The sequence below is a fragment of the Anomalospiza imberbis genome, chromosome 9 (assembly GCF_031753505.1).
Source record: "Anomalospiza imberbis isolate Cuckoo-Finch-1a 21T00152 chromosome 9, ASM3175350v1, whole genome shotgun sequence".
NCBI classification, from domain to species: Eukaryota; Metazoa; Chordata; class Aves; order Passeriformes; family Viduidae; genus Anomalospiza; species Anomalospiza imberbis.
In genome coordinates, this window is record NC_089689.1 from 21,897,391 (window position 1) to 21,921,889 (window position 24,499).

The 24,499-nt window shown below is 54.9% G+C and overlaps 2 protein-coding genes across 2 annotated transcripts; both read right to left on the reverse strand.

Moving 5' to 3' along the window:
* Window positions 1-1,287: 1,287 nt before the first annotated feature.
* LOC137478628 (E3 ubiquitin-protein ligase HECTD3-like) lies at window positions 1,288-9,600 on the reverse strand. The gene is made up of 21 exons (XM_068198600.1): window positions 9,249-9,600; window positions 9,010-9,170; window positions 8,394-8,486; window positions 7,832-7,967; window positions 7,352-7,467; window positions 6,974-7,087; window positions 5,806-5,888; window positions 5,404-5,569; window positions 4,974-5,055; window positions 4,535-4,717; window positions 4,394-4,443; window positions 4,209-4,273; window positions 3,860-3,963; window positions 3,502-3,621; window positions 3,284-3,373; window positions 2,985-3,191; window positions 2,603-2,732; window positions 2,144-2,218; window positions 1,792-1,873; window positions 1,626-1,697; window positions 1,288-1,457 (listed from the first exon to the last, which is right to left on the reverse strand). The coding sequence occupies exons 1-21, from the start codon at window positions 9,564-9,566 to the stop codon at window positions 1,373-1,375; spliced, it is 2,532 nt and encodes an 843-aa protein (XP_068054701.1). The 5' UTR covers window positions 9,567-9,600; the 3' UTR covers window positions 1,288-1,372.
* Window positions 9,601-14,530: 4,930 nt separating this feature from the next.
* On the reverse strand, window positions 14,531-24,361 carry LOC137478626 (E3 ubiquitin-protein ligase HECTD3-like). The gene is made up of 21 exons (XM_068198599.1): window positions 24,035-24,361; window positions 23,806-23,966; window positions 23,330-23,422; window positions 22,938-23,073; window positions 22,383-22,498; window positions 22,000-22,113; window positions 21,548-21,630; window positions 21,006-21,171; window positions 20,457-20,538; window positions 19,365-19,547; window positions 18,789-18,841; window positions 18,407-18,471; window positions 17,861-17,964; window positions 17,420-17,539; window positions 16,994-17,083; window positions 16,442-16,648; window positions 15,922-16,051; window positions 15,455-15,529; window positions 15,171-15,252; window positions 14,981-15,052; window positions 14,531-14,725 (listed from the first exon to the last, which is right to left on the reverse strand). Exons 1-21 carry the CDS (start codon window positions 24,359-24,361, stop codon window positions 14,641-14,643), a joined length of 2,544 nt encoding a protein of 847 aa, XP_068054700.1. The 3' UTR covers window positions 14,531-14,640.
* Window positions 24,362-24,499: the final 138 nt, after the last annotated feature.

Below are 24,499 nucleotides of genomic sequence, written 5' to 3' on the forward strand. Positions count from 1 at the left end.
CGCGGGCGAGCGCCGATAGAATCGATCCGCCTCCCCGGTGGGCTGCGGGCGGCCTCCACCCAGCCAGGCCAGCGAGAGGAACACCGAACGAAGGGACCCCGCGCTGCCGAGCGCCGAGTCATGGATCCCTGCCCGGCGGCGGGGGGCGCTCGGCGGAACAGCGCCCCCAGGCGGCCGCAGGGAGGACTGCGGGGGTAACGGAGGGGCTGCGGGCTCTGTGTGGGGAGAGCTGGGGGCAATGGGGGCTCTGTGTGGGGAGAGCTGGGGGCACTGCGGGCTCTGTGTGGGGAGAGCTGGGGACACTGCGGGCTCTGTGTGGGGAGAGCTGGGGACACTGCGGGCTCTGTGTGGGGAGAGCTGGGGGCAATGGGGGCTCTGTGTGGGGAGAGCTGGGGGCAATGGGGGCTCTGTGTGGGGAGAGCTGGGGGCAATGGGGGCTCTGTGTGGGGAGAGCTGGGGGCAATGGGGGCTCTGTGTGGGGAGAGCTGGGGACACTGCGGGCTCTGTGTGGGGAGAGCTGGGGGCAATGCGGGCTCTGTGTGGGGAGAGCTGGGGACACTGCGGGCTCTGTGTGGGGAGAGCTGGGGACACTGCGGGCTCTGTGTGGGGAGAGCTGGGGACACTGCGGGCTCTGTGTGGGGAGAGCTGGGGGCAATGGGGGCTCTGTGTGGGGAGAGCTGGGGACACTGCGGGCTCTGTGTGGGGAGAGCTGGGGGCAATGGGGGCTCTGTGTGGGGAGAGCTGGGGGCAATGGGGGCTCTGTGTGGGGAGAGCTGGGGACACTGCGGGCTCTGTGTGGGGAGAGCTGGGGACACTGGGGACACTGCGGGCTCTGTGTGGGGAGAGCTGGGGACACTGCGGGCTCTGTGTGGGGAGAGCTGGGGACACTGGGGACACTGCGGGCTCTCTGTGGGGAGAGCTGGGGACACTGTGGGCTCTGTGTGGGGCGAGCTGGGGACACTGCGGGCTCTCTGTGGGGTGAACTAGGGACACTGGGGGCTCTGTGTGGGGCGAGCTGGGGACACTGGGGGCTCTGTGTGGGGTGAACTGGGGGCTCTGTGTGGGGTGAACTGGGGGCACTGGGGGTCAGTTTGCAGCTGTGCTCCCCACACCATGTCCAGAGAAGGGACAGGACTCACAGCGCTCCCCACACGGCACGCTCTCCACCCCGCAGGAGCCTGTGCGGGCGCAGCACCCAGCGGCCAGTGCCATGCTGGCCCTTCCAGCTGCAGCACTGGCCACACGCTCCAGACCCAGACCTAGAGAAGCACAGACACAAACAGCACCTGGGGCAGGACAGCAGGATCTAGCCCTGCAGTTTTATTGACTCCAGTGTCCCCGAGGCTCCCATGGCGTGGGGCACATGGGGGTCTCATTCATCCCAGGGGTTCTTGTCGGTGTCGATGGACATGCAGTTGTACACGGCGTAGCGCAGCAGCTCCTCGCAGACCTTGGCCCTGGCAGGAGGAACTCTAGGTCACAGCCATGATGGCCACAGAAAACCTCAGGCTTCCCTCCCCACACCTGCCGGGACATCCCCCAGGGAAAGACCTGGGGAGTCTTGATGGGAACCCCAACACCAGCCCCAGGGAGTGGGGAGCATCCCTATCCCCAGCTCAACTCACGAGGAATAGTTGGGCAAGAAGAAGCTGCAGGAGCACGTGCAGGCCTGTGGCATCAGGTCCAATGCATCCAAGCTTGGGAGAAAGGAGAGTCAGACCCCAGCACAGCGACCTGACATCATGTGGGGACCCCAGCATGGCACAGGGACCCCAGGCACGATGGACTCACTTCGACCTTTCCGGGTAGACATTGATCTGAACTGGGAGGCGGCTCCGGCCGGTGACAAACTTGAGGAAACGGCTGAGATCCTCTGAGGGGAAGGACAGAGCGCAGGTCTCAGGGACAGGACTGTCTCACTCACTGCTATCACAGCAAGATCTGCCTTGCAGAATCACCCCAGGAGCATGGGGCAAAGCTAAGGGATCCTCTCAGAACCCCAGGAAGGGCTGGGAGGGATGACCCCAGCTGCTTCCCAGGGAAGCACCTGGTGAGCAGCCCTGGGGCACAGGGCAGCGGATGCCCCATACCCTAGCCCGTCCTACTGCACATGAAGAGCAGGTAAAGGCTCTGGGTCACTCACCACTGGTGAAGTTGTTGAGTGCCTCCAAGAAATACTGGATACGGATATCATCAGAGGGGAAGTCATCAAACTTGACTGCAACAAAGAATGTGCAATGGCTTAATTAGAAACTCCCACCAAAGCAAAGGAAAGGAGGAGACCCTCTGCTTCTCGGTGAGCCCATGAGAGCACCTGGCACCCCTGAGTGGGACCAGCAGTTTGTGTCATGGTGGGTGGAGAAACAGAGGTCCAAGTTTGCAGAGCGGCCACTCACCTCTGCCCGTAGCAGCTAAGGACCAGATGGACCAGAGTGGGTTCCAGTGGGGCTTGCTGCTAACCCTGAAGCATCCAGGGACCCTCTACCTAATCCTCCCCCAGGCACCCCATGACCAGGATGCATGTGCAGGACAAGCATTATCAAGGGGATCCCGTGCCCTTGTGGAGGGCAGGGAGCAGCTCTGGGCTGGCCCTGTGACCTACTGAACTTCTGTAGTTCAGCCGCTGTGATCTCCGGGTCCCCGCAGATCCTCTTCTCCATCTGCTGCCAGGTGAGCAGGTCCAGCACAGGCTGGGGCACCACTCGGAGCAGCCCTGCACGTATGGCTGCAACCTGTGGGGACGCAGGATGGACTCCATGTCACCACAGTGGGTCCACCTAGTGGGCAGCCACCTAAGGCTCTGGGGACAGTGACCACAGGATCCCCAGGACACATGGACACCCTGGGTATGGGATGCACAAAGAAACCACCCAGCTGAAGCTGGGGACACATTTTGACAACCACCAGTCCCACAAATACCAAGATGTCTTGCCATAGGAGCAGGGTTCCCTTGCAGCCCTGTCAGCCCTGGGGGACAGTGTCACCTGCTCCTTGCTCTCCTCCAGCCGAGCCTTTTGCACCAGGCGGATGAACTCCTTGCGGTCCTCGTAGCGCACAGCGGTGTTGCTGCCGTTGGGGATCAGCTCCACCACGCGCTGGTCACTCAGCACTGTTGTGTAGGTCAACTCTCTGCCAAACATGAACTCAAAGCCTTCCCTGTCCACCCTCTCTAGCACCCCCAGCAGCTTCACCTGCAATCCAAATGAGCAATAGCCACCACAGTGGAGCCAGAGCAGCCAGGACAGAGCACAGCACTGCTCTGCCAGCACCCAGCCCTGCTCACCAGCTCTGAGTCCACACTGGGAAAGTCCTTGCTCCAGCTGACCTCCTCCCCTGCTAGCTGCTTCCACACTAGCGCCGGCAAAGACAGGATCTGCCACAAGGAGTGGACACAAGCATTTTCCTCCTGCCTCTCCTTCACCCACAGGCAGCCCCTCTGCCCAAGACAGGGTGGCCCCTGACAAGCCCCCTCACTGGCCAGGAAGGCTCTGCTGTGCTCACCAGAAACTCCTTGCTCCTCAGGGCTGCTCCCATCAGCTGCCCGATCCATTCATACTTGGGGAAGTCCTTGCAGGAGGGGTTGGGGACATACATGTCCCTGGTGTCACTGCTGCTGTTAGCCTGTGGGAGAGGCTCTTAGGACACAGAGATTTGACAAGCCCAGCATGGTCTCTCCTGCAGCCTCCCCCCCATTCACTCCTCCACCTGCCTCTCCAGCCCTTTACACCCCTCCAGGAGATCTCCACCACCCAGGTACAAACACAGCCAATAGCTGTGCAAGCATCAAGGTAGGGCTAACACCCCAGGCTCTGCTGGCTGACTCCCCTGGCCTGGACAGGCAGACAGTGGGATGCCAAACCTGATTGGAGGTGCGCACAAAGAATGGCAGGGGCACTGGGACATCGCTGGAGCTGGGACACAGTTCCTCTGACACATCTGACAGGCTGTCCCGAAAGCCACCACCTACAGGGGGGGCAGACGATGGTTAGTGCCTGACACACCAGGGCCAGACAGTGAGCCACAGGATATGGCCAAGCTGCCCATCTCCCTGGGGCAGCAGCAGCAGCACTGGTGGGGTAGGGGAGATACAGGGACGATCTCATGTTTATGTTTGCAGAGCAGGGCTGCCTCTCCCAGAGCAGCTAGAACAGCATGGACACCCACTGAGCTGCACCCCAACACATGAGACACCCAGGGAGAGCTCTCACCATTGTCAATGATGCCCTCAGTGATGAAATCACACTCCCACCACTGGCTGTAAGTCAGGGGCCACCTGTGGGGAAGCAACAGCCCCATGCACATCTCTCCTCTGAGCATACCAGCAGCACCTGGAATTCCCCTTGCACCCTGCTCTGGGAAGTGACACCCCACAAATATGACACTGCAGACCTACCTGTAGTCCAGGGGCTGATTGTTCTTGGAAGATCTGAGGCCTTCATACAGCTGGAGAGTAGTAGAGCAGAAAGGGGATGAGATGGGGGCAAGATACCTACTGAAGTGACAGGTACCTGGCACAGGCATGGTGTTGCCATACCTGGGTGAAGACGGCGTTCCTACAGCTGGGGTCCAGTGTGGGATTGGCACGGTGCTCCCGGGCCAGGAGCCGGTTGATGTAGAGCTTTGGCAGGGTGTGAGGAGCAGAGCTCTCCGAGGACTGCAGACAGTGGGCAATGAGGGCTTCACTCTGCTTGGACAGCAGCAGGAATGGCTTCATGCTCTAGCAAGGGACAAGCAAGGAGGGTTAGAGGTCTGATCCTGCCACTACCTGCTGTCTTTTCCTCTCTTCAAGTCAGCCCTGGTGTCACAGAAGATGCTCTTCCATCGCTCAGGCAATGCCAAACATGGCAGCTGTCAGCCTTGAGCTGGTCTGTCCCCACTGGATAAGGAGGAAACACTACAGCCCCCAGAAAACCTGAACTTGTGAGGAGATGTCCCTACTGGCACCATCCCAGGGAAGCCTGGCACATGCTCACCCTAAGTGCACTGAAGGTGCCAATGCTGTCCTCGGAGAGGGGGATCAGGTAACACAGGACACTTTCCAAGAGCTGGACAAACCTTGAGACAGGAGAGAAGCAGTGTGAGTTTGCAGGAGAGTAGCATTTCAGCACAACCCCTGGGCATTGTGCTCCCTGCACATGGGTCCCCTCCAGCCCATTGAGGGACATCAGACACGAGGGGAGCACCCACCCAGCACCCTCTGTCCAAGCACTTTATTTCATTTCTCCCCAAAAAATGCTGCAAACAAGGGCAGCCCAGCCCATGCTGCTGCACTGCAGCTGAATCACTGCAGAGGGTCTCTGTGGAGCCAGTGCTGACCCCAGCTTGGGGCTGCCCTGCAGGTCAAGGCATGATGCTTTTTGGGATTGAGATTACTGTAGGAACTGGGGCATCCCTGTGCCGTACCTCTGAATGAGCACAGCTCGCCGGTACAGCACGTCGGCATCCACGCCTTCCAGGAGAGGGTAGCGAACCAGCCGGGCTGGCTGGAACATGTCGGCGTTCAGGATCAGGTCCCACTCCCAGAAGGACACGATCTTAATCCCCTGCAGACGGACATTGTACCCTTGGTCTGTCAAGAAAGAACAGTGATGCTGCATGTGCTGCAGCCAGCATGACCTGGATGCTGCAACAAGAGGCGAGGTGCCCCCAGCTCATGCAGCGTCTCATATGAAGCTCATTCCTCAACCTTCCCGCCAGTGGATCCCAAAAAGCAGCAAGTGTGGTAGGAAGAGCTGCAGGGTCAGGATTAGTGCAGGTTTAGGGCCAGGCTGGGCTGGCAGCCACAGTCTGGGTGCACAGGCTCACCCCGGCACTCCAGGAAGCGGATCTCCAGCACCGGCATGTGGGTTTTCATGTCACGGAGAATGCAGACATTCTGGTAGCTGTTCCTGCACACAGCATGGAGGGAGATGGTAGAGCCATGAGGCACAGACAATGGTGAGGTGGCCAGCAAGGCACAGGCCACTCTGGCTCCCCAGCCAAGGATGTGCTTCTACCCATACAAAAGCCCCCCCACCTCACCAGGGCTGTGGCAGGAGGTGCCCAAGCAGAGAAGAGGCTGTCAGAGGCACAGAGACGTTCCGGAGAAGGTGGAAGCCGCATCCAAAAAGCCAGAAAAGAGCACATATTCAAAGCAGTACGGAAAGACAAGATGGCTGAGAGCATGTCACTGTTCTTGCGGGGGTCCCAGCACATCTCACAAGGGCAGAACCAATCTTTCAAGCAGAGTTGGTCATGCAAGGGTGGTGTGTTTTTGAAAGAAATGGGGATTTGTGTAAATGAGCAATTTACTAAGTGTATTTTCAACTCCTTGTCAAGGTCCCATCAAAGTCCTGTGAGCCCATGGGGAAAAAACACTGCAAGCATTCAGATGCAGTGAGGAGCTGGCTCCTGCCACTGCAAAGGACACCTCTGCAGTCTCATGGGTGCTTCTTAAGAGACAGATTTCACTGCTCAGCCAGAAAACATCAAACAAGCACATTTTGGGGGAAGGCCAAGGAGACCTTTGCACTCCTGTGTAAGCCCCTGACTGCCTTGAGAAGGGTGCTCAGGGCCTGGGTGAAAATGGACAGGTGAAGCACCCCAGGACTTCTTGGCTACAGCATGGCAGAGGTGCTCAGGAAGGTGGCAGCAGTGGTGTGTGTTCCCAGAAGTGAGGAGGAAGAGGCAGAAAGACCACTAAAGTCACCAGGCAGAAGGAAGCATGCTGCAGACCAGCTGCCGCAGCATGGGTGAGGAGCAGGAGAGGAGATTAAAGCACTTGACTGGCACATGGAAGCAAGGGACCACCACACTTGTGGGAATAGATGTAGCCTGCTCCCAGGGAGTTCCAACCCTTGGAGAGCCGCTGGCAAGTCACTCAGAAGCAGCCCCAGCCCCAGCCCCAGCCCCAGCCCCATCCTTAACAGGATTCAGAGACATCTCAGGAGTTTTGCACAAGCTGGGCACAGGCTGCTCCTCACTCATTACTCACTCGTTAATTAGGACTGTTCTCAGGTGCTGCAGCCTGCTTGGTGTTCCCCCATACACAGACACTCGCCTGGGTACATAGGAGTTGGACTGCCCATCTAGCATCAGCCACAGCCTCCTGTGGGTGAGAAGAGCAAGGAACAGCATTGTCCTCCCCTCATGAGCTGCCTGGGCCAAGAGGTACCCCCACAGTTGTCCCAGGCCTGGGGCAAAGCTGTGTCTTCCTGGGGTGCCTTTGACAGCAGCCGTCCCCCACCTCAATCCCACACCCCCAGCTACAGCTGGGGGCAAGCTGGGTTGAAGAAGAAGATGGTGCTTTGCCCCGCACCCTACCCTTCCCTGGCACAGCTGTTGGCATGGAGGGGACTCCCCGAGGTCTCACTTGACAATGGCGCCTTTCTTCATGTTGAGGCGCACCCAGTGCTGCCCCGGGGGCCCGCTGCTCTCCCAGAAGGTGTACGTCAGGTTGTCTGTCAGATGGGCTGCAACACAATCCTCCTGCAAGAGTGCAGTGAGCAGAGGGAGGGAGATGAGCATCCTTGGACACGCTGTGGCTTTCTCTGAGGTGTGTTTTGCGGGTCCAAAGGAGGTCAGGAACAGGCCAGCCCCTTGGTTTGTTAGGCTGTGGGAGGATGGTGGCTCCCTGACACAGCAAACGGCATGGCTGTGGACCCCTAGTGCCCCAGAGACACAGTGGGATTTTGCCCCCAACACCCAACAGCTTTGCTAGAGCAGCAAAAACCCCCAACATCCCTGCCCCTCGCAGAGGGGACAGCCACAGCTGGCCACTCCACCCCACATCTGTGGCGATGCTCACATGTCTTATGCTGCTTTTAGGCTGCAGAGGAGCCCCACTACGCACCATGTGTGAGGAGACCTCAATGCTGTTGATGTGCTCCTTGGTGCAGTCCACGCACTGCAGCTTCTTCTCACTGTGATCATACAGGAAGCGCCCCAGCTCCATGTCATGCTCATAGGTCCAGCCTGGGGGCACGGACCTGCATGGAGTCTCTGTGTTAACAGGACGAGGAGACCAGGCTGCACCCCAAACCTGCCCACCAGCTGTGTGCAGAAGCCCCAGCTGAGATTGGCTGTAGTGTCTCATGGTCACCAAATTGACATGGTGCCAGGCCACTGTCCCTGCAGCAGACAGATGGCACAGCTGTATCTCATCACCAGCACACCAGGTATTAATGGCCACTCCAGCCCAGTGGGAACAGCAGTACACAGTCATTCCAATGGTCCATGGAGCAAAGGCCATCTTCACTTGAGCAGTGCCGAGGTACTAATGCAAAAGGCATCTCATGGCACTCATCCTCCCCCCTCCAGACCCTGAAGCCAGTCTTGGCCCTGCAGGCATGTCCAGGCCCTGGCCAGCAGCCCCTCAAGATGCTGCAGTCCTGCTCTAGGAGATACATTCATACCGAAACTTCTGCACAGCGGCCTCATCCTGCTCTATGAGCCTGGGCATCTCTCCAAGGCGCATGGAGTACGTCAGGTCCACCACTTGTTCCCAGCTGGAGCAACAGGGGTGGAGGAGTCACACAATGGAAAAGATGTGTCAGTGCTCAGAGCGTCCATGACTGCCTTAGCCTGAAGTGTAGTCAGCAGTAGTGGGGTACTGGGGGTGACACCCAGGAACAGCTGTGGGAAGGATGAGTGTCTCTGCACTCGGGTACAGGCTGGGACAGAGCAGGGGAATCCCACCCTGCATGTAACTTTCCATCATAAAAATAAAATTTGAGCTCTCTGGTCACTGCACTACCTCTGTGACATCGCTCAGCCTATATTCAAATGATTCAGAACGCCCCTGGCATCATCTTTATTCTGTGTAGGCGCTGCCACAAGCTAACAGGATTAATCTACCAGGGAGCACGCACCTGCCACCGATGCTAGGCGGGGATGGGTCCCACCTGCGCTGGAGGGAGCGAGTGGGCTGTGCTGGGCGTGCCCAAGGGATTTGGGATGGTTGGGTTGTACGGCCTCTGTGGTGACGGGTCACACGCGTCTCCAGTGCCCAGTTCCTGCCCGGGGCCATACCTGATAGCAGGTCTGTAATCAACCCCCAGCGTTTGGTGCTGACACTGGATCCTCTGCACGGAGTCAACCGGGACTAATTTATCTCCTCCCTCTCCGAACCTCTGCGCCAGGACCCAGCCCTCCGCCAAGCCACGGGTGCCCGTGTACTCCTCCAGCTGCTCCTGAAGGCACATCCCGTCCTGTCACCGCCGTCGGGACCCGGCATGCCCGGGTGGTTCCCGGTGCCGCACCCGCGTTACCTTGCTGAGCTTGACCCAGAGGCCGGCGCTGTTGCAGTACTCCTCGCCGGTGGCGCGCAGGCAGCCGCCCTTCCGCACCTCGATCGTGGCCCGCGCCGCCCGCTTGCCGCCCCGCGCCGGCGCCGGGCTGTCCCACACGCTGAGCAGGCTGCGGGCGGCGGCGGCCGCGGGGTCCTTGCAGATCTTGTACTGCACCTCCCGCGGCACGTAGCAGAGCGCGGCGGGCAGCGCCCGGGCGCGGCGGAAGCACTCGCTGCACTGCAGCAGGAACCGCAGCCGGCCCAGCACCTGGTGCGGCGCCTCCCCGCCCGCCCTCATCGCGCTCTGGGAACCGGCTCCGCGCCGCTGCGCCCCGGGCTGTCCCGACCGTGCCCGCCCTGGAGTGCCCGCCGGGCCGGGGCGCCTCCGGCGCGGCCGTCGTGCCCGCCTCCCTCCGGGGCCGCCCCGCCTCGGGCAGCCCTCACTTCCCAGCTGCCGCCTCCACGCCGGGCACGCCCCGGCGCTTCTTCATCACTCTCGGGCAGCAGGCGCTCCGGTCTCCAGTTCCGGGCCCCCTTTGCCAAGATGTGAGTGTTACGTCCACTTCAGTATCCGGCAGGAGCTGAGCCGGGTCACAGGCAGCCCCTTGCCCTAGCTTAGGACTCTGCTCTCTCCCGGCCTTCCAACATCTCTGTCATTGCCTGCTTTCCTACAAGCAGAGAAGGAGTCCTGTGGCATCAGGGCACAGGGCTACATCTCCAGCATGGATAGGGAAGAGAGTGGGAATTCTGGTTTGGGTGTGCCAGCTTCTGGCTGTTATATCCCTGCCCGGGGCAGGCCTGCAGCAGGTGGAGATGCTCCAAGCACTTGCTGGGGAGGAGGACAGGCTTCCCTGCTCAGAATAGCTTTGTCCCAGGCAGCAGAGGCATCCTGGCAGCAGGAGTGAGGCCATTACACCCAGAAGCACCCATCCCCCTCCCCCCCACCCCAACACTATCAGTGTGCCACCTCATGTCATGTCTGCTTGTTGCATACCACAGCAAGGCGGTGGCAGAGAGCAGCTCAGCTCCACCCCATGCTACCTTAATTTCTTCAGGATGGGCACAAAGGGCTGAGTTGAAGGACCATGAAACAAGCAGGCTGGCAGAGCTCAAAGGTCCCCCCAGTGCCTGCCTGCTCTCCTGGCAGGTCAGAGTCCAGCTCCATCCCTGCCTGCAAAGGCACAGTGCAGAGAGATCCAACAGCTGATCATCCCTGCAGTGTTATCTATTGAACAGGCGTGACTGTGCCTCACTGCAGCAATGGCCAACTGCCTTGCTCTTACCTGCAGTAACCACAGCCACGAAGGTCCTGGGCCCTCCTTCTGCTGTCAGTCACCCTGTACCACTGCTTTGCAGAGCTGTTGCAAAGGGTTAAGCCAGTTAATACTCTGAGTCACCTCTGTGATGCCACTTTGTGTGCAAGACATGGCAGGGCTGATTTCTGCTTCACCTCCAGCTGACTCTCACAACACCAGTCTTCATTGCTTCTTAGAATCACAGAATCATTCAGGCTGAAAAGACCTCTAAGATCATAGAGTCCAACTGTTAACCCAGCACTGCCATGTTTGTGACTAAACCATGTCCCCAAGTGTCACACCCACTATTTAACCCAACAGAAGGACATAGGAGCCCCAGCCAGACCTGAGAAATCATCAGGAAGGCCAGGAGCAGTTAGTTAATTCATTTTATTTTAGATCCTACATGAGGTAGGGGCAGACAGAATCTGTCAAACTACTTAGATTTTGTCATACTCCAGGGTATTTGTAGCATAACAAGAACAGGTAGATTACATATGCGCTGTTAATCACCTGAAACTATTCTATGACAATCCAGCAAGTTGAAGGCAGCAGAGAGCAACTGGTTACGTGGAGCCATGATGACATCACTCCCTCTCCATCTCACTCCTACCCACTCTGTAGAGCTGCAGCTGTGGCCCATGGAGATGCTCCTCAGCAGCACCTTCCTTAGGACGGCACTGGCTTGAAAATCGACCTCCATTGATTTGAGACTGGTTGTTGGATCGAGGACAGGAAGCTGCTGGTTCCTGATACTCAGGACTCTCTTGCCCCAGGCCACATGCAGCAGGACTCCAGGGCAGGGGCACTTGATTTGTACCTTGTCAAACATGATAGGAGACAGTTCCTACCCACAGCTTTAGAGATCAGAAAAGAAACATGACCCAGCACTGACCTAACATCTATTTTGGGCCCCTGAGATTGGCCAGAGTTGAGCCAGGCTGACCTTTTCCACAATTCGCTGGGCTGTCACAGCAGACGTTCAGTTTGTGATTGGCTTTAAAACGCTGCAGATGAGAGGACCACGCAGAGGACATCCAGGCCAGCTCCCCCTTCCCAGCTTACCTTTGCACAGCAAACTGAACAGCACAATCAGTGGGTTATCTTGGCATTGTTCCACAGCAGCCATGTTTTTCCAGACCCTCTGACCACGCACCAAACAATCTCACTGCTGCAATGGGCTCCTCCCCCTACTAGAGGGGCTTTCACAGGTCTCTCCAACCCAGTACACCACCACAGCAGCAACTGCTGCAATTCTCCAACATGCATACTGTGATAACACAAAATAGACAGTAAAACAATTATTTATATGGTAAAAAAATGTTTTTCTCAATATGCTTGTAAGAGTTAAATCCACACCATCCTGGGCAATTCCCTTTCTGCTAGGGCCAGGGTCCTGTTATTTCAAGTATCTTTTAAACAGAAATCCCGGTCACCTGCTAGATCCTTTCTCCAGAGTTCCAGCAAGCCCTTGGGCAGCACTCAGTGAGTGGCAAGGAATAAGAGGTCTCAGATGCTAAAAGACCTTGCTGGAAGGAAGAGTAGAGAAATGCAGGAAACATGGGAAAACACTAGTTGATAACTCCATAGTTCATCAAGTGCTTCAGGTTAGGGAGGGCCTAGATCTAAAGCCAGCACGATGAGACTATAAGGTTGATCACAGCGTCCAGGGCTGTACAAGAAGTCTTGAGCATCTCCAAATATAGAAGTGCCACAATGCTTCTAGGGAAGAATCCCACCACTTCAGCCAGGTTCTGCTGTCAGTGTCACCTTGCACAGCAGCTCTCTCCTCATCATGGAAGGCTGGGTACATGGGTAATGAGAGGGAATAGAGCTGTCTAAATGTATCTCAGTGAGAAACCTGAAGTGTTGTGGGTATACCTCTGTAATTACCTGTTATCCTCCTTCAGCTACAGTTGATTCCAAGGGCAGGGGAGCCAGAGGTGCTTGCTCCCCCACAACTGATCAGCCCAAGCAGCCCTAGCTGGCTCCTAACCTGCCCATTCCAATGGGTGACATCAGCTCGCCCTCCACCAAAGACTAGGGCCATCTTATCCATCCCACCCTGAACTACTTACCAACCAACTCCTGCCCAGCAATAAAGAGAGGAATCTATTTTATTGCTGCTTCTAATTCTGCTCAGTAAATAATGTGTCCTCCTGCTGATGTCCGGTAGAGGCAAGAGGACAAGGTTGGAAAAAGCAGTATCAATTCCATCCCAATGTCAGTCCCTTTTCAGATGACTTATTTCAAGTCCCAGCTCACTGCTGCAGGTTCCTTCCTCAACACTCCTGACTGAGGGCAAGCCAGCAGATCAAAGTCCTTTCACCAGCTTACTCATGCCCATTTAAAACAGACACCCTAGGAAGTGACTCAGCCACCAGCATGGAAAATATTGCGCTGGTTCCGCTCTTGTTCCCATTCCCATTCAACTAGTGGTTGAAATCAGCCACAAAGCCAGAGAGATCAATTCTGAGACAGATCTAGGATTTACAGAAGACCTCCTCCAGCAGACAGGACTTCACACCAACCCAGCTGAGCATGGAAGGCCCTGCTGCAGGCAAGGGCTGCCATAAACAGCTTCCCTAATTCATCCTGTGCTCTCTCCACTCACCACAATGCAGGAGATGGCAGCACATGCTCCTTCCTGGTCCTATAACCCTTTTAGCAACAACCCTCCTCAGCAGATCTAGGAATACATGTTTCAAAAGAAACTCATGAAGGGAAGGACTTTATTTACAATTGGAAGTGATTTCTAGATGACAGAGTCCTTCAACAGAGGATAAAAAGCCACGAAACATTAAGACAGGATAAATCTTAACTCACAGCATCAGCCCCGCGCCAGTGTGGCCCCAGTGACTCTGTGACTCACAGTAGTGGAGGTCCAACAGACCACATAGGCTGAAGATGGAGCTGGAGGTATAAATGTAGACTAACATCAAGCAGCTCCCAGTGCTAGGCAATGAACAACACTGCCCAGAGCTGGGAAGATCCACAAAGATTTCCAAATAGTTGTGAAGTTGCCCACTCCTCACTCACAGAGCATGTGTCCATCTGCTCAAGGAGCTCCAACTCTTGGTATCTGGTTTCCACACTGCCCTACGGCAAATGCTTTTCCTGTTCACCTGAAACCTCCATGTCCTTTCCCATGGATGAGAGGGGGGGAGGAGAGCCTGGCACTGCCATGCCTGCTACTGCTTTAACCTCTGCAGGCTGGAAGATGAACTTGGCCCTGATGGCAGATCTTCATGAGAACTAGAATAGATTAGTTATAATACTGCCATGCAGGGGTAAACTGAGGCTCAAAGAGCCTGGGAGAACACCTGCCAGGCCACCTGCATGCTGGATGCAGAACTAAAAGAACAAAAGGGAATTAGACAGTTCCCACTCACTGTGAGAAAGCAGCTTCCCCAGCAATCGCTGCTGTGCAAGAGGTGCCAGGAACGACAGTAACTCAGATTTTGTGTGATGTAAAAGCATGGGAATCCCTTTGGAATCACGCACAGTCCTGCTGTGCAGGTCTGTTATGACACCTGGTGGCCAAAAGCACCCCTGCAGCACCTGCCACCAGACCGCCCCATTCTTCTTAATCCTAGATGAATGATCTAGTTTCCATTGAGAAATTAGAGCCGGAACAAGGCAACAGAGTATGGTCAGCAGACACTGAGCATCTTGTCCACCCCATAGTCTCAGCAGCAGCTCACAGCTCTCTGTCCTGTGCTGTAAGCTGCTGTGCAGCTTTGTCTCCTTACCTCACTTTTGTTTGAGCAAAGTGCAGCCTGGAAGGAGTGAGCATTGTGGAGCTACAAGAAGATACGGAGAAGAAACTCATTACAAAAGCCTACCAGATCTTTCTGATGCATAAGGGCTCAGCCAGGGTTCCATCATGGCAATCACATTTACAATCCAAGCTAGCTCCAACCCTGTTGAAGACCCAACCCTTCATGTCAACTGCTGGGAGCCAGGCTTCACACCCATATATTTATTATATATACACATCCCGTGGGGACAAGGGAATGCTTCCCGCTGCATGGTTTCCTTGAACAATTGTCCATGCTGCTTGGTCAGGCTGCAACATCACTCTTCCCACGGACTCATATCTGTGTCAATGGCCACGCAGTTATAGGCAGCATAGCGCAACTTCTCTTCACATACCTTGGCTCTAGGGATGGCAGGAAGGAAAAAAAAAAAGATAAGGAGGAGCTGCCATTGCTGCATTTACCAGTTGAGAGGACAAGATGTTTTCTGAAATGGAGGATATGTTTCACCAGGGGCTCGCAGAGAGAAACTCAGCAGCCACGTGGGACAGGCAGGGGATATAAGTGTGGCAAAGTGATGGGCCCAATGGGTCAGCACCAAGGTTAACAAAGAGAGCCCACACACAGTCCTCCAGACACAGGGAACCACCAAAACTTACGTGGCATAGTTGGGCAAGAAGAGAGTGCTGGAGCAGGTGGATGACTCTGGCAAAGCATCTGTTGTCTCTGAGCTGGGGAGAAGGTGACAAACTGTTAGAACCAGCAGGCCAGCGAGGCAGGGAGCCCAGACAACCCACCCCTATGGCACGGGATCTGTCAGCCTTGCAGTCTACAGAAGAATGGATTTACCCCATCTTGTCTGGATAGACGTAGATCCGTGCTGGAAGGCGACTTCTGCCAGTGACAAATCTGAGGAAGCGGCTGCGATCCTCTGTGAAGGAAAAGCAAAGACAGTAGCAAACCCTAGAGGGATGTCAGATGCAGTAGAGCTGCTTCTAGGTACCCCCAGCACTAGCAAGCAGTCCCTTCAGCCTAGCTGCTTGCTTTCCTTGAGTGGTTTCCCTCCCAGCTCCCAGCCAGCAGGCAGGAACTGTCATGGCACAAGGTATGCACGGACAGAGCAAATTGCTCACCATTGGTGAAGTTATTGAGTGCTTCCCAGAAGTACTGAACACGGGTATCCTGTGGCTCAAAGTCCTCAAACCGGGCTGTCACAAAGGATACAGAAAAAAGTTTAATAAAGATCTGAGCTCCTCCCTCTTTGGCAGTGGTTGCCTGCAGGGTGTGACCACATAGACCCAAGGAGCAAGAAACATATATAGTCAGCCCCCTCCCAGGAAGCGCAGTCTGATCCACATCTCAGCTCCACAGGGGCTCAGATACTGGCAGCCTAGGGATGCCTTAGCCTCTACCATGAGGCCCAGGATGGAGTCAAAGGACACTCCTGTCCCCATCAGCACCCAGCTAAAGGCAAGGACACAGGACTGTATTCTCACTATAAGAAAGGCTAATACTGGCCTCCCACACTTCTCCTTGTGCCAGCACAGACAGAAGACAGTCTTGCTTTCAGGAAGAGTTTTCAGCAAAGCCCTTCACTTACTGAGCCTCTTCAGGGCATCCACTGTGACTTCAGGGTCTCCACAGACCTTTTTTTCCAGCTCCTGCCATGTAAGGAGGTCAAGAACAGCTTGGGGTACCACCTTCAGCAGCCCAGCCTGCATGGCCATGATCTGAAAAGGAGACAAGGCAGGTAAGCAGCACATCTTGCCCATTTCCCTGACTCATGGTTGAGCCAAGGGACTCTACTGGATTCAAGCCATGTGACTGCTCAGCACATGCTCCAAGGAAACTGAAGGAACAGGACACGATCCCAAAGAAATGCATCCCCATTCATTCAGAAAGCCTGTGTCAGAGCTGGGAATAAAACCCCCATCACCCGTGCTACTAGAAGCCACTTTGCTTCTCAACAGCTCCATAGGCTCCAGGACCCCACTTGAAAGGGTTGGATACCATTACCCTAATGAGCACAGGCACAGTAACCACGGTGCATTTTACCAGAAACAGACTGGGGGGCAGGTCTCTGGGAGGCAATGACCAGCCACAGGGTGAGACAGTGTCACCTGCTCCTTGCTCTCCTCCAGCCGAGCCTTTTGCACCAGGCGGATGAACTCCTTGCGGTCCTCGTAGCGCACAGCAGTATTGCTGCCGTTGGGGATCAGCTCCACCATGCGCTGGTCACTCAGCACTGTCGTGTAGGTCAGCTCATTCCCAAATTTGAACTCAAAGGTGTCTTTATCCATGACTTCCATCACCTCCAGGAGCTTCACCTATCCAGGCACCAAGTAAGTGCATGTTAGAGATGGCCAGAGAGCAGTGATGTGCCCAAGTCCTCATCTTCTCGCTTCCCAGACAAGTGACAGTGACACAACATGGGATACGCTGCCCTAAAGCTGTTTAGCAGACATTGGGCGACTGCATGCTTGAAGCAGCAGTCAGCATGGCTACATCTCTGTAAGAGCATTTGGTGCATCCTCATAGCTAAAAGTTGCCCTTTGTTGTGTTTATTTGACATATCACAGGAGGAAGCAAGTACATGAGGACAGGGACACAAATCAGCACCTTGCTGAGTGCCACAAGGAATAGGATAGGTACAGCCTCCCAGTCCCCCTCACCAACACAGAGTCCACAGCAGGGAAGTCTTTGCTCCAGCTGACCTCTTCCCCTGTTAACTGTTTCCATACAAAGCCAGGAAGAGCCAGGACCTGAAGAAGAAAAGAGATATTATTGAGTCTGTGTCTAAAGGAGACCTCCCTGAAGATGAAGATAGGACTCAACAGTGCAGACAGAAAGAGGCTTCCCTACTTCCCCCTCTACATGCAGAGGTCATCACAGCTGAGTAAGAGACCAAACACTATCTCCCAAGCTCTTATCATCATTCCCCAAAACTCAGGCTGTGAGTTCTCCAAACTGCTTGGCCCCAAATACCTCTTTTCCCAGTTTGTGACCACAGAGCCTTTCCATGATCCTGTTAAGACAGGCTGCAAGAGAGGGCTATCAAAAAAAAAAATCTTCTTAGAGGGTTGGGGTTGAAAACTTACCAGAAACTCCTTGCCCCTCAGAGCTGCTCCCATGATCTGCCCAATCCACTCGTACTTTGGGAAGTCTTTACAAGAGGGGTTGGGGACATACATGTCCCTGGCTTCTCCAGTGCCATTACCCTGTAGGAGTGAGAGGCAAAACTCCACGTCATAATTTCAGCACAGCATGAAACACCACAAACTATTCCTGCCATACCTCTGGGCACTTCTCACAGCAGAAGCAGGCTAAACCCCCCATTCCCCTTGGCAATATTCCCAGTGACAGACCGGTATCCAGGCACTTGTCAGCATATTCTAAAATGAAATGCCACAAAGCAAACTACCCAACCCCTCACAAAGAAAAGCTTAAAGTAGGTATGTCCCTGGCATGCAAGGGGACAGGGACAGTGCTACATTGCCAGGCATGGAAGGGTTTGCCCCAAACATCCCAATGCACAGCACCTGGTTGGACGTGCGCACGAAGAAGGGCAGAGGCACAGGGGTGTCTGCTGAGCTGGGGCACAGTTCCTCTGACATGTCTGCTAAGCTGTCCCGAAAACCACCACCTGCAACCCCAAAAGAAGGGCATTCTTAGTGATGTGAACTCCCCATGTGCTGATCCTCAGAGTTATGGAGCAAAGATGAGGGTTTCTGGTCCAACCTGGCCGTCAGTTGAGCAGAAGGCTCCTGTTAGAGCCTTATGGCACTAGAGAAAGTAAGACAAGAGAAATAACATCCCTGCCTGGCCTGTGGAGAACAGCCAGAAGGATCACTGGCTTCATAAAGCTGCTGTTAATGACCAATGGAAGTTTGGTCCAGTTTGGTCCCCCTCCCAGCAAACAGCACTCTTATCTGGGACACAGCCAGAGGTGGCAGAACAAGGAAACCTGCCTTTCCTCTCTCCTCCAAGGGAATTAACACTGGAACCAAACAAAAGTACCTACAGCAACAGTCACCTCATCAGCCCCCAGCTGCTCCAGAGGAGCTCTGACTTCCTGCAGCCCCTACCTTGGTCGATGATGCCCTCTGCGATAAATTTGCACTCCCACCACTGGTCATAACGCAATGGCCACCTGTGGAAAACCAGGCATCACCTGAGGTGCTGCTCAAAGCCAAAGAGATGCTGGGACAGGCACAGCAGGGACATTAAGGGACTAGGGTGGAATAGTCTGAGTTTAGGACAGGACAAGATCTTTATCTCCAGAGACAGCCGCATCTTCAGAAAGGAGGTGACACCTTGGGGAACAGGCCCTGATCCTATGGCTGAGCTGGCTCCTGTCCTAGCAAACCCTCTCCAGAGTACAGGAGACGGGCTTTCCAAACACCCTGCTGTAACAGGACACAGCTCCCACCACTGTATGGTGCCTTCCCTTCCCAAGACACTGCTTACCTGTAATCAAGAGGCTTTTCAAACTTGTCTGAGGGTTTCAGGCCTTCATATACCTGCAACAAGCAGAGACAATCAAGGTTGGTATCACCTCTCCAGGGAAACTGGTGCCACATGATGGCAGGTACATCAAACATACCAAGTCTCACAACAGTTTGGGGTGTTTGTGCACACACAGAGCCCCAGATCTGTTGGAGGTTGGGAGAGAATGCACACAGGAAGATCAGCATTGCTGTAAAACCATGACACAGAACTCCATGCAGCTACTTGACTGCTGTCACACAAGAATTCTTTGCTGCCTTTTTAGTGCAACAGGATTGTTACACTCTCCATCAACAACATGCCACAGAGAGCAGTCAGGATAGAGTACAGATTTAAACTCAGAGATCCCAAATCGCTCCTAGATGTTATTCCTTATGGGACCATCAGCACATTGTAATTATAGAGCCTGTGAGTCACGTGAAGAAGCCTTGAAGGCTTGGTCTGTCTCCAGCTCCAAGCTCTCTCTTCCACTCATCTTGATGCAGATAATTTTGATTTTGGGATGCCCCATTCTCTCCAGAGCAGCTGGGACAGTACCTGGGTGAAGACAGCGTTCTTGCAGCTGGGGTCCAAGGCAGGGTTGTCCCGGTGCTCCATGGCCAGGCGTCGGTTAATGTAGAGCCTTGGCATGAAGTTGGGCTTGCTGGTCTCCGAGTCCTTCAGACACTGGGTAATGAGAGCTGTGCGCTTCTTGGACAGCAGCAAGAACTGCTTGATGTGCTACCAACAAGGATGCACAAAACGTGTCACCTACTTTCTGCTGAAGCCATCACAGCTCCAGGTTTCTCCCTTTCCAAAGGCCTTCCTACACAGACACATTCTCGTTGACAGTATTTGCTCCCCTTCTGCCTCTGAAAGATTCTGCATCCTGGCTTAAGGGAGGTAACAAGCTCAGCCCTCAATCCACCAGCTGTCATCTGATGCTAACACTCTAGTGTTGCCTAGAGTCTCCTTCACCCTCACTCTCACCAGAACATTGGTCTTACTATCCCTTTTAGTTGTAATCAAAGCCAGTTCCTCTAAAGAAATAAAAATTCTCAAATGCTTTGGGTCCATGTTGACCTGGCACAGGAATTACAGTGCCTTCTGACATTAGGCCTGGAAACACACAGAATAGGGCGATCCTGGTAATGTCCAGCATGAATATTCTTGGAGAGGATATAAGGAAAACAGACAACTGGAAGGATGAACTCAGCACTATGTGAAGGATGAAAAGCAAAAGCTTATTAAAGTCAGGAAGAATGTTACTGGTAAATGCCTTGATGTTTGGACAAGCCAGCTCAAAGCTGCTGGCAGGCAGCGCAGGAACAGAGCGTCCTGGGCTGAGATCTTGGAGGGGATGTGGATCCAGCTTGCATGCCCAGTGCTGCTATGATCCAAGTCCCTTTGAGGGTGAAATGTTCTGGTTTGAGTCCACTTGTCAGCCTGCAGCTACATGCTTCTACATCAGCAGTTTAGCAGGAAAATAAACAATATCACCTTTCACAGTGTTAGTGACTTGAGCTCAGAAAGGTATTTCCCTCCAGCTGCTTTAAAGGCAACAAGCCCTGGCTGCCTCCCTTGCCACAGCACGAGCACCATCACCCTGCCAGACAGAGGCCCCAACAAGAACCAGAGCAAACTGCTCACCTTGAGTTTGCTGAATGTGCCAACAGTGTGGTCCCAGGCTGGCACCAAGTGATGCAGAACACTGTCCAGGAGCTTCATGAACCTAAATCCCAAAGAAGGATTGCATCAAGGAGTGATGGGGATCTGCACAAGTCTATTCCAGACCATACACCCCTGAACACAAGCAGAAAAATAACTGACCCAAACCAAACCCAGAATAGTATTTTACATCACGGAGCCTTTGGTAATAAATTCCCACTCCGTGGGCACTGCAGAGATTTTGCATCTCTTACAAGCAACTCTGCATATACCTGCCCCCGACACTGCACAGGTATGTTGTGCTTGTGACACACAAGACACTAAACTTGAGCTACAGAACTCCTCAGAAAGCATAAGGGAGCCACCCCAGAGAGCCCACTTTGCTCCCAAATGACTGCTATTTTCTCCAGTGTCCAGGACATCTGTCTCAAGAGGAGTGTCATAGTTTTACAGCTTCCAGCCATGTACATGTTGGAGATGGCATCAATCCCTGCAGGCAATGGCACCTGTCTGCTCCTCTCCACACAGTACCTTTGAATGAGCACGGCCCGTCGGTACAGCAGGTCAGGGTCAGTCCCTTCTAGGCGAGGGTAACGCACCAAACTGGGCAACTGGAACATGTCAGCACTGAGCCCCAAGTCCCTCTGTCGGGAGGATTTGATTTTGATGCCTCGGATACGAACATCAATCCCATCATCTGCCAAGGAAGGCCATGGATGATATGCCAAGATCACAAGAAAGCAAGCCTTAAATAAAGTGTAGGAGGTCTATAAGCAAAAACAGTAGGAAAGTACCAGCTCCACCAGCTCTGGTGCTGGGCACTGAGAGCTTCAAATACCTCTGTGAAGAAGGGCATTTACAGGAGAAAAATAATTAAATAATTGAAGGCAGAGAAAGATAGGATGAAAGCTGAGAACTTGCAAAACTTCAGCTCTCACAGGAGTTTCCCATGGCTCTTTTGAATCTCATCTAAAACAGCCCACAGGGAGAAGAAGAACAAGTCAAAGAACAAACTCTTAATGTACAGTATTTTACAGGTGCATTATGGATGTGGCCACAACAGCCAGCCCTACCTCTGCACTCCACAATCCGGATCTCGATGACAGGCAGGTGTGTTGTCATGTCCTCAAGGATGCACACATCCCCAATATAACTCCTGCAAACACAGAACAGATGAGGATTAAAGGGCTGTTCCCTCGCCCATCCTGCCAAAATCCACTTGGACACTTGTAAGGGAAGACAGTTTGCATCTTTTGATATGGGAGCCTATGGCAAGAACTCAGTTTTTGCTTACAATTACAGCTGAATGCCTAAACCTGCTGGTGACTCAGGTCCAGGTACCATGATTCTGATGTGTCCCACAATCAGATGAGGAGAGCCCTGATGACTGTACCATGCTATTGTAGGCAGAGTGAACCCACATCCCAGAGAGCCTGGCTTGTACTGCATGACTTCTTAAGGCCAGTGTTCAGCAGCTTGGGCCTCTGCAAGAGCCATGACACCCTGTGCACCTCCACGCACTCACTCATCAATGCCGACATCGTTCAGTTTCTTCAGATTGTCCCCCTCGCCCCCATACACGGCGACCCGCTTGGGCATGAAGTTCTCATCAGTGGTATCCACTGTCAGCAGCAGCTTCCTGCGAAGGGAAGCAGGACATTAAGGAGAAGGTAATTGCATCTGAACACCTATCACTATTCCTTCTCATCACTTGGTCATGTTGTTACCAAGCTGGGATTCCCAGGTACCTGTGACGACGCTAAAACCACTTCAAGCTCAGAGCCAGTGAAAGGGCTGAGGGGCAGGGAACGCAGGGCAAATTTGGGCCATGACACTCAGGCAGAGAGGGAGTGGCAAAGCTTGCCCCAGTCACTAGCCAGCATGTAGGGCAGGACAGAGATGACTCACTTGACAATGGTGCCTTTCTTCATGTTGAGCCGCACCCAGTGCTGGCCCTGGGACCCATCACTCTCCCAGTATGTGTCAGCATGGCTATCGGTCAGGCATGACACATTGAAGTCCTCCTGGAAGAGGGCAAGTAAATGGAAGGAAGATCAGATGAGTGTAGGATTAACTTCTCTTTAGCGGTTACTTTCATCATGAATCTTAGTGTCGGAGGGTATCACATTGGCCTGTTCCCTTTGCTGGGCTGTGGGTAGACACTGGGAGTGCAGAGCACACAGGACACTGGGGGTGACCCTCCGAGGTGCTCTGGGGTCACACACACAGCACAGAGTAGCAAATCCCCCGCTAACATCAGCTTCGCAGCTAATATTAGCACTGGCTTCTCAAACCACTCTCCCTCCAGGGGCCACATTATACAACATGCTGCATGATACTCCCCAGGTTTTTCTCCCACATCCTCAGAGCGCAGTCCAAGCCAGAGCAGCACAGCAAGCACTACCCATGCTCCCCAGCCCCATGGCACAGTGGGGCTGATGTAGCCTTGTCCCTTTAACCCACCGTGTAGGATGAGACATCGATGCTGTCCACATACTGCTTAACACTGCCCAAGTTCTCATCCTCCTTCCCAATGTGGTCATACAGGAAATGCACCAGGTCCTCATCACATTCGTAAGTCCATGTTGGGGGCACAAACCTAGCAGGGAAAAGTGATTACTGGGTCTGGGGAGCCAGAGGCAGCCAGGCTAATGGGTCAAAAAAGGAAGGTTCACATCCTGCTTGCCTTGCTCAGTTTTCTGCTTTTTGCAGGTATATCTAGGACAAGACTGTGCTGTGCAGAGCTGCCTGTCTTCCCCCCTCTCCCCCAGGTCTGCAGAAGACGGCTGTCTGGGCAGTCACAAGAGACAGAAGCTTGTCCCCCACCATAGCAGAAGCCAGGAAACAGTTCATACCGAAGCTTCTCTACTGCAGCCTCATCCTGCTCCATGGGCCTGGGCTTTGCTCCGAGGCGCAGGGAGTATGTCAGATCCACCACCTGCTCCCATCTGAAACACAGAGAAGTGGAGTGAGAACATCCCAGGAGGAACAAGAAGTTGGTGATCGAGGAGTAGTTGTAAGGGGAAGATTTGGGTTTAAAGCCCCACCGTACTCCATCCTTCATCACCTCCGGCATCATCTGTTGCCCTTTCCTTTCCAACCATGTCTACTCCTTCCACACCCCGCTGGGCATGTGACAGAGCCCGAGTCAAACCCAATTTACTCCACATCCGGCATCCCCCTTGCCTCACTTCCACGAAACCTGTCCAAGCAGGCCGGGAGTTCCCTAGCCCAAGGCAGGAGGGGCCGTGGGGAAGCATCCCGAGCCCGCACAGAGGTGAGCACCTCCGCGCTCTCGGGGACCCAGCGGGACACCGCGGCGGCTCCGCACCTGATGACGGGTTTGTAATCCACCCCGAACAGCTGCTGCTGCCGCTGGATCCGCTCCGTGGACTCCACGGGCACCAGCCGGTCCCCGCCGTCGGCATGCTTGCACACCAGCACCCATCCCTCCTCGAGATCGCAGCCGCTCCGGTACTCCTCCAGCTGCTCCTGTGGGGACAGCCGGCGGTCAGGCGAGGCCGGGCCGGGCCCTTCGCGGGCCGCCGCACCCGCGTTACCTTGCTGAGCTTGACCCAGAGGCCGGCGCTGTTGCAGTACTCCTCGCCGGTGGCGCGCAGGCAGCCGCCCTTCCGCACCTCGATCGTGGCCCGCGCCGCCCGCTTGCCGCCCCGCGCCGGCGCCGGGCTGTCCCACACGCTGAGCAGGCTGCGGGCGGCGGCGGCCGCGGCGGCCGCGGGGTCCTTGCAGATCTTGTACTGCACCTCCCGCGGCACGTAGCAGAGCGCGGCGGGCAGCGCCCGGGCGCGGCGGAAGCACTCGCTGCACTGCAGCAGGAACCGCAGCCGGCCCAGCACCTGGTGCGGCGCCTCCCCGCCCGCCCTCATCGCGCTCTGCGAACCGGCTCCGCGCCGCTCCGGTTTACGGCGAACCCCGCCCGCCGACAGGCAAGATGGCGGCGCCCGGCGGGGCGGGCGTAGAGCAAGATGGCGGCGCCCGTGACACGTACAGTGGAGCAAGGAGCG

What these genes read in the sequence shown, in the direction of transcription:
- LOC137478628 (XM_068198600.1), bottom strand. Translation starts at nt 9,566, where the DNA reads ATGAGGGCGGGCGGGGAGGCGCCGCACCAGGTGCTGGGCCGGCTGCGG. An exon ending in TGAGGGCATCATTGACAATG is followed by an intron (nt 3,964 to 4,208) that starts GTGAGAGCTCTC and finishes CCCCCCCTGTAG; the next exon opens with GTGGTGGCTTTCGGGACAGC. An exon ending in TTCTTGCCCAACTATTCCTC is followed by an intron (nt 1,458 to 1,625) that starts GTGAGTTGAGCT and finishes TCCTCCTGCCAG; the next exon opens with GGCCAAGGTCTGCGAGGAGC.
- LOC137478626 (XM_068198599.1), bottom strand. Translation starts at nt 24,361, where the DNA reads ATGAGGGCGGGCGGGGAGGCGCCGCACCAGGTGCTGGGCCGGCTGCGG. An exon ending in ACTCAATAACTTCACCAATG is followed by an intron (nt 15,253 to 15,454) that starts GTGAGCAATTTG and finishes TTTCCTTCACAG; the next exon opens with AGGATCGCAGCCGCTTCCTC. An exon ending in TTCTTGCCCAACTATGCCAC is followed by an intron (nt 14,726 to 14,980) that starts GTAAGTTTTGGT and finishes TGCCATCCCTAG; the next exon opens with AGCCAAGGTATGTGAAGAGA.